This window comes from Lycium ferocissimum, chromosome 11 (genome assembly GCF_029784015.1).
Source record: "Lycium ferocissimum isolate CSIRO_LF1 chromosome 11, AGI_CSIRO_Lferr_CH_V1, whole genome shotgun sequence".
In the NCBI taxonomy this organism is placed as follows: Eukaryota; Viridiplantae; Streptophyta; class Magnoliopsida; order Solanales; family Solanaceae; genus Lycium; species Lycium ferocissimum.
In genome coordinates, this window is record NC_081352.1 from 25,037,792 (window position 1) to 25,050,186 (window position 12,395).

A 12,395-nucleotide genomic window follows, 5' to 3' on the forward strand; every position below is an offset into this window, starting at 1 on the left:
AATGCGCATCAGGACACACTTTCCCCATCCACTACCCCCTGCCACCCGAACCAAAAAAAAAAATAGAATCTATTTTTGGAGTCTTATTATGTTAAATTTACTCTTTTTACTAGATCCATACCTAAAACTAGGGAAAATGAGTTGTACTCATAAAATACTGCACTGAAAGATTAGCCCCCATAAGAAGATCGAATATTAAGTGAGATTGAACAGAACTGTCGTGCCCAATGCATACAATTCATACATAAAGACCCAGTTTCTAAAAGAATGACATGATGGATGAAAATGTACCACACAAAAAAAAATTAGATGGTTGAAATAGAGGACTGCTGCAAGAGGTCTATGCAGATGATAATTAATAAAGAGAAAGGCAAGTCCTATAGGACGATTTTGAGACCAATAATATTATATTGGAGTGAATACATCAACAGCAACATACCCAGTGTAGAGAGGTTGTTTACGGTAGACCCTCAGCTCAAGTAAAGCATTTCAAAGCAGGTTTGAACAGGAAGTTATACTGGAGCGAATGTTGGGTCTAAAAGCCAACATGTCCTCAAGATGAGTGTTGTAAGGATATAGATGTTAAGATTGATGCGCACCATACATAATTAGACAAGATTATAAATTACCACATCAAATAGAAAGAGAGATTAGCATACATAGAAGATAACATAAGAGAATATTATCTGTGATGATTAGCGCATGTCCTACATAAACCTCTGAAAGCACTACTTCAAAGATGTGATAAGATTTGTCTTCCCAAAATAGCTGGAGGACTAAATATCCTAGACATCATGACATGGAATAGGGCAGCAGTCACAAAGCTACAGTGGAATCTATGTAAAAAGAAAGATAAGCTCTGGGTGCAGTGGATACACATGTACTATGAGAAAGGCAGAGGCATATGGCAAACAACAGCAGGACAAGCTTCCTGGATCATACAGAGGATCTTAAAAGCCCAGAAATATGTAGAAGATGTTGGCTAAAGAAAGGGAGTTCATGAGGCATGATGAGTTCTAGATAAAGATGATGTATAAAAAAATGAGAGGGGAATACAAGAAGGTGCAAGGGAGGAAGCTGGTCTATAATAATCTGGGGGCAGCTAGATGGATTTTATATTAGGAATAGCTGCTCATGTAAGATTATACACCAAAGATAGGCTAAGCCAATGGGGTGTGGTTGATAACTTAGTCTGTTCTTTATGCAGCAATGAAGATGAGAGCATTGCTCACCTGTTTTTCACTTGTGAGTTCTTTGCCTCAATATGGAACAAAGTGCTCCACTTGGAATGAACAGAAGAGCTATGAATTGGCAAGAAGAACTGAGATGGGCTAATATGCTGCAGAGGTCATAGCTCAAAAGGCAGAAATTTACACAATGACCTTAGCCAGTACTGTCTATTTCATCTGGCAGGAAAGGAATGCAAGAGTCTTCCAAAGCAAACTGAGAAATGCAGATGGAGTTATAAGACATATCATTCAGGAGGTTTATTGTAGAGGGACTAGGAGACCTAAGCTAGCACAGCATTTGGTGATGCTAAACTTTTACCCTTAGCTCACAGGATTAGATGTTTGTTTTAGATACAGAAGTTAGAGTAGATGTCTTGATATGAGGCTAGACAGATGAGCTTGATATGTGCTCTTTTTCTTTTCTTTTTTTTCCCTTTGTTAATTGTAAAGCTCTTTGATAAATAAAATCGTTTTACCCAAAAAAATAAAATGATGTGATACTATGGTCATTGAAAGTTCTAAAAGGTACGTGTAGACTTAGAATCAAGCAGTATGGAAGGAAAGGAACCATATGGACGATACCAATTGATTGGCGATAAGGCATAGATGTTCTTACACTTGCATCTGAACCGGGTCGAGATAATACTTTTTGAACATTTAATTTAGATAGCCCCTAATTCGCCTTAAAAAGGCAATTTTTTTAAAGTAATAGAATAAAATGGATCCAAAAATAGCGGAATAGATATAAAAGATACCTATAGCCGTCCCAAAAAGTTTAAAATTGAAAGATGATTGATATTTTTTGAATTAAAAAATTGCGAATCATCACCAAATAGAGGTAAAACAATATAATTGTCTTGAATATGTAATCCCAACTCCAACCTCACCCTTGTGATATGCCTAATCTTATTTGAAAACTAAAACACCGTTTTGTCTACATCAACATATATTTGATGACAGAGCATCACACAGCAATAATAAAATGTATCTATCGACATCAAAATAGAAGCAAGAAGAAGATAGTGTAGCTAACCATCCTGTTCTGAAATCCATACCAAAAAAAAAAAAAAAAAAAAAAAGGTACGGAAAAGGAAGAAAGAAAACAGATATCAAAGTATCTAATCTTACTTCATGCTCAATGCTATCCCTCTCTTGTTCAGTTGTACGGTGCAAATCAACATAATCCTTTTTATGTTTCATCAAAAATTGCTCTAGAGTCCCAATGTTCTCCAGCTGACAAATGAAAATTTATGAAAAGGATTTTTGGTTTGCTTTTATGAACAAAGGAATAAAATCTAAAGCAAAAGCAACATAACAAAAGAAGATAAGCATTAGGTGTAAGAGATATACCGTTTTAAGCGCAGCTCTGGTGAATCCTGACCTTTGCCGAGGTTTATGCATGATAAAAGATGCCAATAGGGCAGCTGTTTTAGACTGTTAGCAAAGATCTAAGTTCACAGGACATATAAATTAAGATCTGATGGTAGTATGACATGGGCTAAAAAAGATGAATACGATTCGAGAAAAACAGGTAATCTTCACAATGTCATATAGTGATGGTACGTAGTGAAATCAATTTCTAGATTGTGACTATTCATATTACTTATCGGTTATCAAGACAAACGGGCGTATGGACAATTGAAATTAGCCAACTTATGACATGCCAATGAGCTATCCCGCCGCTTGCAGGTACTTGGCTAAGTTTGTATAATACAACTAGCTGTCCCCTGGATGTACAGCTGCTAAAATTTCTTAAGCATATCACTCTGTTACACTGATATAGTTCTTACCATCAACCGACGGCTAGAGAAATGCTTTTGGATATGTTGGGGGTTAAGACCTGACCTATAAAATTTAATATGTAAGCTAATTTGTTGTCTATTTCATTAACTCCACTTGACATAAATTTAGAGAATGGCATCTTTTTCACCTGGACATGCGAGTAAAATATAGTCGAAGGGTATTAGAAATGCAATTCTGTCCTGCAATGCAGGAAGAGGGAGCAAACATGACTGTCAATTCAGTTCATCCAGGTTTGATAATGACAAACCTCATGAGACATTCAGCCCTTCTGATGAGTATGTATACATAGCCCTCACACAAAAAGGTTAACTCGAGGAATTACTCATTCTTGAGGAGCTTTAATCGGAAAGGTTTCTTCTAATTGGCAAGAATTCGAAGGGTCTTCACTGTAGGGATCATATGAGCATGAAGATTCTTCAAGACATTTCACAATACGCTTCATAATTCTTTCGACCAAAACTATAGAAAAGCAATGAACTGAATAAGTTAATGTACCTCATCATATCCCAAAGACAACGCTGATCGATGTGCAACATCTTTAAAATCTTCCGTTCTGTCTCTGACTTTTGACATTCCTTCAAATTGCAGGAGAAAAATAAGAAGATTTCTCCCAATCAAATGATGCAGTTTCAATGGTATCTAGTGGTTTGGTATATCCCAGCAGAAAACCGAAGATATTCCTCCTGCATAAAACTCCACAAGAAAATGAAATTAGCAAGTTCCAAATCATCAACTTATCTCTACATTAACAACTTATAAACGGAAACAGAAACCACACCAATATTTGGAGATATTAGTTATCAAGTTCTCGAGGAAATGGTCAAAATGGTCCTTAATGTATGGGCGTTAGATAATCATGGTCCTTGATATATAACCGTAATTGATATAGTCCTTAATGTATGCAAAATGTGATCATTTTGATCCTAAACCCTAAAACTTAACGGTTTCTTGAAAAAGTAACCACTACTTGAATGGTATATATATGTGCCATGTCTATAGCTAAGATCGATAATTTTGGGGGAAAAAAGGGTAACCGCTACCTACAATTCTAATCTAGTTGGATGGGCAATTCTGAAAAAATAAAAGAACCCCAGAAACCCAATTACAGATAAGAACCTTTTTTTCTTTCAACATTCTGTCGGAAAAGCTTAATGTTTTATTCTTTTACTATTTTATTATGTTCAGGTAATAAGATTCCTGTTATTGAGAACTAGGGTGCTACTGAGGTCAGCTTATTTGTTTCTTTTTTGTACTCAAGTTTTTTTTTTTTTTTTTTCCGTTATTGGGAATTAGTTTTTGAAATTGCTTTTTTGAATTTACAGGATCAATTTGACACGATTGATTTATCTGATAATGAGATTGTTAAACTCGAGAATTTCCCCTATCTGAATCGACTTGGAATCTTACTAAAATCCTAATTTTTTTTTAAGAAAATGATACTAACCTTACTCGTGGCCTGGTGTAGATGGATTGATTCGGATTTAACGGATATTTCAACTTAATGGATTTGAAATGCTTAGATCCTGGACGATTGGAAAATTAAATCGATTGCTTTGAATTGTTAGACACTATTAGAAAATCAATGAAGTGGCGCCTACAGAATCCAGAAAAGTCACGCTTACGCGACCTGTGGAGGAGCATTTGCCGTTAAGAATGCCTTTCGCAGAAATGCGTGAAGTAAAGCGCTACAGATAACAGACTTTCGCGATCCTGGGTCCTTCCCCGACCCCGCAAGAGACGGGATTTCAAGCGATTTACGCCCTTTATTAGAAAATCAATGAATCAACTATGTATCGACCCAATATGCAATTTAGGTCGGCTATACAGGAGCACTTAGAAAATGAATTCAAATTGAAGTCTTTCATTCCAAGCGCTAAAACCTCAAATATAGAATTAAATATATTTTTTCTCCTGTATGTTCTTACTGCATTTTCGTTCTTGTCTAGTAAAAGCTTCAAAATTTAATTTCTAATACTCAGAAGTTGGACTGTAAACCTAAAAATTGGAGTCATTATATGGTCTCACGAAAATGGCACAGCAAACTAGAAATTGAAGCACTTTGAACAGCTAGAAACGTTTAAAATCAATGAATCAACAAAAGCATTTGGAAACAAATTTATGTTTTTCATGTCAAGCAGTAAAACCTCAATATAGAATGATAAATATTTTACTCTCCTATGTTATTACTGTGTTTTCGATCTTCTCTAGTAGAAAGTTCGATTACTAATACTCAAAATCAGAATATAAACCTAAAAATCGATCATTTATGCTCTTGCGAAAATCAAACAGAGAACTTACAAAATGACATCAAATTTAAGTCTTTCATGCCAAGGACTAAAACCTCAATATATAGAACGATAAATATTTTACTCTCCTATGTTTTAATGTGTTTTTCGCTCTTCTCCAGTAGAAAGTTTCAAAATTTAATTACCATTAATACTCAAAAAGTCAGACTGCTAACCTAAAAATCGGAGTCATTGTATGTTTTTACTGTGTTTTCGCTCTTCTCTAATAGAAAGTTTCCAAATTTGATTGCTAATGCTCAAAATCAGATAAACCTAAAAATCAGTCATTGTATGTTGCGAAAATCGCAAAGCAAACTATAATTGTAGCTGGTTTGATAATTATGCAGTGAGAAATGAGTCAAAACAAACTGTAACCTAATTCATATAGCTCATATAAGACCGAATTCTAAGGAAAAATTTACCTTACTCAAAGTCAATTGGCCGAAAAATCAATTTGCTAATCTTTGGAGCTAATTGAATTAGATTAATTCAATATTTCAAAATTAAAATTTGGATATTCAAAAACTATACGAAAAATACTATAAGTTGCAATTTTCTCATATTAATATGATTAAAAAAAATACATCTTAAAATATTGGTCAAAGTCCACGTAATTTGACTTTCGAGAAGTGCGAACATGACAATTAAAAACCATATGGTAATCAAAAATCAGACTATAAACCTAAAAATGGGTCATTTATGTTGTTGTGAAAATCGAAAAGAAAATTAGAAATTGAAGCTGGGACTATCATTATACAGTGAAAGCAGAATCAAAGCATTGTAACCTAATTCATATATTATTATATCATATAAGACCGAGGTTTAGGGAAAATTTACGTTGCTCAAAATCAATTGGCCGCAAACCTCAATATAGAATGATAAATATTACATTCTCCTGTGCTTAATGGACTTAGAGCGGATATAGCCCTCGTGAAATAAATGATGCATATATACTTAATGGACTTTTTAAAAAAAAAAATCATTTAACTTATTTTTAACTAAAGAAATACCACGTGATAATTTTCTTTTTCTGGTGAGTTTAAAAAATTGGGTAGAACACTTATTCTTTTTAAAGCCATCGACATATTTTTTTAGACGAACCAGACTACCCATTATTAACAAAAACTTTTCACATGACTTTAAAAAAATAAGCCTACTAAAAAATGGGTAGAGTTATTTTTTTTAAAGTCATGTGACATTTTTAATTAAAAACATAAACTAAATGATTTTTTAAGAAATAATTTCGTCAATGAAAAGGACATCTTTGCATCATTTGTATAACGATAGAGTATACATGCACCACTTATTGAATGAGGGGTATATTTGTACCTTTGCCCAATATATATATATATATATATATATATATATATATATGTATGTATATATATTTTAAAACTATCCAATTATATGACAGACAAATTTTAATAATTATGAACAAAATATGATTAACTTGCAATTACATTAAATTAATTATGTACTAAAACAGGTGACACAATTTATACTTATTTGATATATTTTGAGTTTGTAAATGATTAAGACTTGCCTCCAAGCAACTACTCCTAGTATAAACATAAGCCATGAGCAGAAGCATATGTAGCATTGTAGTTATGTGTTCAATTAAAACCCTAACTTTCAATGCGGAACATAAATTTACTAAAATTGTATAGTAAATAGTAAATATGAACCGATAACTTTAAAAATATAATGGGTTCAGTGCTAATAATCTCAAAATTAAACCGATAGAGTTTAAATCCTAGATCTGCCTCTGCCATAAGTTAAGAATCCTAACTTCTAGCTTTTGTCTTATTTTTTGGTATTTTGGCTTAAAAACAAGTGCTTAAAAGAACTTTTTTATCTTACCCACTAAAGTACTTAAAATATATTTTTACTTAAAAACACCTAAAATAAGTCAATCCAAAATAGGCTCTAAGTCGACTTATAGCCTGTTTGGCCAAGCTTATTTTTCCCCCAAAAGTACTTATTTGAAAAAAAGTGAGGTGTTTGGTCAAGTTTTTGGGAGAAAATAAGTGCATTTGGTAGCAGAAGAAAAGCTTTTCAAGCTTAAAAAACAAATTTTTGCCCAAAAGTACTTTTTTGAGAAAAATATAAATAGAAATACTTTTTAAAAGCTTGGCCAAACACTAATTGCTGCTCAAAAGTATTTTTTTAATTAATTGGCCAAACACAAATTGCTTTTCGCCAAAAGGGCTTTTTTGAAAAGTACTTTTAAAAAAAAATAATTTTTAAAATAAGCTGATTTTAGAAGCTTGGCTAAACAGGCTATTAAATACCCAATCAAATTAACCAAAAAATGGACGAACCGACCCATCGGTCCTATTTGATCCTTGTGACTAGCTAGCAGTCAATATACATAAAGCTGCAGCCACAACCTTCAAATTCCGAATCTCTGAGCTTAAGATGTGGCGGGTTTTGAAATAAAAAGAAGGATGGCACAATATATACTTTATAGTACATATGATTTAGCATTTTACAAGGACCCTATGTATTTCAACCTTGAAGATTTGATGTACTATGTCTCGATCACAACAACTTGAACTTTTATAAACACTTCTAATCACAGAATAAATAATAATATCTGCATATTTCTCATCTCCGGAAGACACAAAAGCCAGGAGGTGATTACACATAGAGCGGAAGTTGCGAGATGATCAGGACTTACTGGCTTCCACAGTAATAACTACGTCGCAGTCTAGAGGATCAACTATATGAATCCTCGCTCCATTTACGGTTATCTCAAGCAAATAGTATACAAACTAAACATAAAAATAAAAAGTAGTAGAAATTCTCAATAGTTTTCGACCGGCATATTCCCTCGCTTCTGCATGACCTCACTTGTAGAATTACATTACGTATGTTGCTGTTGCTTTTGTTTGTTGTTTAACGTTTCAGAAATTTTGCTTCTTTCATAATGTAAGGCAAGTAATAGTTAAGGGCAAGGTCCTTATGTTTCTTGTGAAAAGTGAGCTTAAAGTGCTTCACTTCAGATCTTAGAACAGAATCCATGTCTTTAGGATGATCGAAGCATTTAAACTCTAGCCAAACCCACTTGAATTTATGGCCGTCGTAAACATCTTTCAACTTCTCATTGTGTTCCATAGTGACTTTGATCAAATTATTTTCCTTGTCTGGTTTACTGACTTTGAGTTTACGGTTCTTGGTAGACAGCTTGTTACTCAAATATATCTCAGCAGCTTCATACATTCCATCTTTAACCTCGCCATCATATTCGTCAATCACAATTGTGAACTTTTTTTTTGAAAACTTGGAGGACATTTTCTTCATCACTGAGAAGAGAACTCTGTAGTCATTGACTGCTTTGCGGACCACCATGGCAGTTGCAGCAACAGAGCTTAATACGGTAAAAATCGCCATGTCTAGCTAGTTGCCTAGTGAGTATGCTTGATTCTGATACTCCTTAATTAGTGTCTACACGGCAAGTGAGGGTTGCTCGGTTGGTAAAGTACTTCCGCCCACGACCGGTAGGCAGTGTCAGAGTCACGCCTTTATGCGAGGTTCGAAAACACTACAGGTCCTCCAAAATGGGGTGGATAAAAAAGGAAAAAGAAATTAGCGTCTGCACATATTATGTGAGAAAAATGCTACTATAGTAATTAATAGATTGTTGATTTCTTCTTCTTTGCAGGTTGGGTTTCGTTTTCATCTACTATTGAGGAAACAGGGTATGCCAATGTACATAAATGCAAAAGCGCGTGAAGAAAAATCAAAGGAGGGACAAATTGGAAGAATCAGGGAAATTTCAATAGTTACTCCGATTCAATTGAAATGTCACCTACTCACCTTCTAATAATCCCTCCGTCCCAAAAAGATTGTCCTCCTTTCCTTTTTAGTTTATCCCAAAAAGATTGTTCTCTTTCTATATTTAGAAATAATTAACTTTATGAGATAATTTACAGCCACACAAATATCTAAAGCTTATTCTGGACCACACATTTTACAAGTTTTCCTTTATTTCTTAAACTTTGTGCCAAGTCAAAAGAAGACAATTTTTTGGGACGGAGGTATTTTCATTTTACTTGTAATAATGGTATTCTGTTATTGCAATGGCATGATATATAAAAGACCGTATAATTCAAACTACTTGTTATGTTTCGCTTTTTGAAAGTCAAGCTATATGAATTTTGGCCAACATTTAACATCTATTATTTCACCATACTTATATCAATTATATGAGAAGATACTTATACTCCTTCTTCCCTCTGTCACAATTTATGTGAAGGTGTTTAACTGGGGAGCATTGACTAAGGACAAGGCCCAACAGTTAGGGAGAAGTCGGGCTGGCGATGGGGCCTAGAGGAGCAAGGGGGATGCGAGTAGTATGTGGCCCATGACAGTGGCTTGCATCGAGTAAGCAGCTAGAGAGGAGTTCGGGGTATAGAAAGGTTACTGGGGCGCACACAAAGGGGACTGGTGGTGGAATGAAGAAGTCCAAGAAAAAGTGGAAGCTAAGAAAGCGGCATATGTGAAGCTAGTGGAGAGCAAAGATGAGGAGGGGAAGAGGACGAATAGGGAGTGGTATAAGAAGGCGAGGAATGAGGCGAAGTTAATGGTTACGACAGCAAAGACTGCATCATTTGAACGTCTGTTTGAAGAACTTGGAAAGACAAGCGGGGATAAGAAGCTATACAAGCTAGCCAAGGTGCGAGAGAGGAAGGCTCGTGACCCGGACCAAGTGAAGTGCATCAAGGAGGAGGAAGGCGTAAATGACAGACTTACTTCCATAAACCCCTAAACGAAAAGGGGGACATGAATATTGTGTTGGGTGATTTGAGCACTCCGAGAATCGTCGTGATTTTGGATATTACTGGCATGTGAAGATTGAGGAGGTGGAGGGGGTTATACATGAACAGGGAAAGAGCGATTGGGCCAGATGAAATCCCGATAGAATATTAGAAGAATGCAGGCAAAGCACAGGCTTAGGGTGGCTAACTGCACTGTTTAATGTCACTTTTATGGACGACAAATATACCTGAAGAATGGAGCTGGAGTACGATGGTTCCGTTGTAAAAAACAAGGGTGATATCCAGAACTGCAATAATTATAGAAGGATCAAGTTGCTAAGCTACATTGAAAATTTAGGAGAGAGTGGTCGAAGCAAAGGTGAGGCGGTGTGTGTCTTTTTCTGAGAACCAGTTCGAATTCATACGGGGTGATGGATTATAGAAGCTATTCACCTTGTAAGGAGGTTGGTAGAACTATATAGGGAGAAGAATAAAGACTTGCATATGGTGTTCAAACACCTGGAAAAAAACTTAATTACGACAAATTCCCGTGGGAGATTATATGGAGATGTTCGGAGGCTATAAGTATTCTGGTAGCATATATTAGGGTGATCAAGGACATGTATGATGGTACTAAGACCTGGGCCAGGACTGTGGGAGGAGACTCATAGCACTTTCCAGTAGTTATGGGGTTGTGTTAGCGATCCTCTCTTAGCGTGTTTTTATTTGCTTTGGCAATGGATAGTCTAACGCGACACATTCAAGATGAGAGTAGCAGAGATGAAGAAGCTGAGATGGATGTGCGGACACACTAGAAATGATAAGATTAGCACTGTAGATACCTGGAACAAGGTAGGAGTGGCCCTTGTAGATAATAAGATGCGGGAAGTAACACTGAGATCGTTAGGGCATGTGAGGAGGAGAGATGCAGATGCCCCGATAAGGATACGGGGTCAGCGGGGCAGGTAGCCGTGGCAAGTCGGGGGTGCGATTAGGCGGGAGATGGCTCAACTACAACTCACCGAGGAGACGACCCTCGACAGTAGGTGTATGTGTCGAGAATTGTGTATGGGCAGCTGGCACCGGGCGCCTTTCATTTCTGTTCCGGAGTTTTAGCATGATTCTTGTATTTTCTTATTTTCAGCTTTCTATTACCATGTGTTGTTTCCTCAGCCTCGATTATCTTATTATCTTGTTATTATTTTTTTCTTGTTCTATTACCTATTTCTCGTCTGTCTATGAGCCGAGGGCCTCCTAGAAACAATTTTTCTATCTTCCCAAGGTAGAGGTAAGGTCTGCATACATATTGCCTTCCCGTACTCCATTTGTGGAATTACACTGGGTATATTGTTGTTGTTGTGCTTGACTGGAAAGGAAATTTTTTGAAACTTATGGTCTAAAATAGGTCATAGATATTTATTTCATTATAAATCATCTCCTTAAGGGTAAATGCGAAGTTTAAAGTCAAATTGTTAGAAAGGAATCATTCGTTTTTGGGTTGACTAAAAAAGATAGAGTATCACATAAGTTGGGAAGGACGGAGTAGTGCTTTCCGTATAGTTTCCAAATATATAAATTTTAATTTTAAAATATTGAGTTAACCTAATCTTTTTTAGCTCCAAAAATTAGTCAAATTGACTTTTAGGAAGCGAAACGCGGCAAGTTTTTGGGATGAATGAAGTATATTATACATATATTTAATCTAAGTCCACAAAATTTAAAATATTTTTTATTATGTCCAATCAAACAAACTTATGCAATAAAACGGAGTGACTGAAGGAGTAATAGCTAAATTGACTATGTTGACTTTGAACATGAGTGATGAGACCCAGTCATACTTTGTTGTGACTCCAAAACTTACAGTTTACGTCCACACACTTCTCATCTCCAAGAAATGATGGAGTGACCCTGTTGATATGTTTGCACATCGAGGGGACCACAGCAGGAAGAAAGAGTCACATTTTGTCTGCATAAGAGAGGAGCTAAATCTTCACAGATAGTTAAGAGTAAAACAAACTATGTATGAAATTATACTAGCATAATACACGCCCTCAACTTGATCTCAGCTGGTAAGTATGTCCTTCAACTTTGGGTGTGCACAAGTAGGCACCCTCAACTTGTCTTCACTTTGTCAGTTAACACTCTAATTTACAAAATGATCATCTAGATACCTCAAATTGTATAAAGTTCACCTCAAAAATTTATGTGTCACGTCTGTGCTATGTCACCATTTGTGTTTATATGTTCATCTTTATACAAGTTTCGAGAGCGCTCTATTTGCGCACACCTGTGTCTGAGGTAAGATACTTGTCACTCGA

At 35.6% G+C, this 12,395-nt stretch overlaps 1 protein-coding gene across 1 annotated transcript; it reads right to left on the bottom strand.

Moving 5' to 3' along the window:
* Positions 1 to 2,168: 2,168 nt before the first annotated feature.
* Positions 2,169 to 3,989, bottom strand: LOC132038159 (syntaxin-81-like). The gene is made up of 3 exons (XM_059428878.1): positions 3,528 to 3,989; positions 2,580 to 2,663; positions 2,169 to 2,462 (listed from the first exon to the last, which is right to left on the bottom strand). The coding sequence occupies exons 1-3, from the start codon at positions 3,603 to 3,605 to the stop codon at positions 2,169 to 2,171; spliced, it is 456 nt and encodes a 151-aa protein (XP_059284861.1). The 5' UTR covers positions 3,606 to 3,989.
* Positions 3,990 to 12,395: the final 8,406 nt, after the last annotated feature.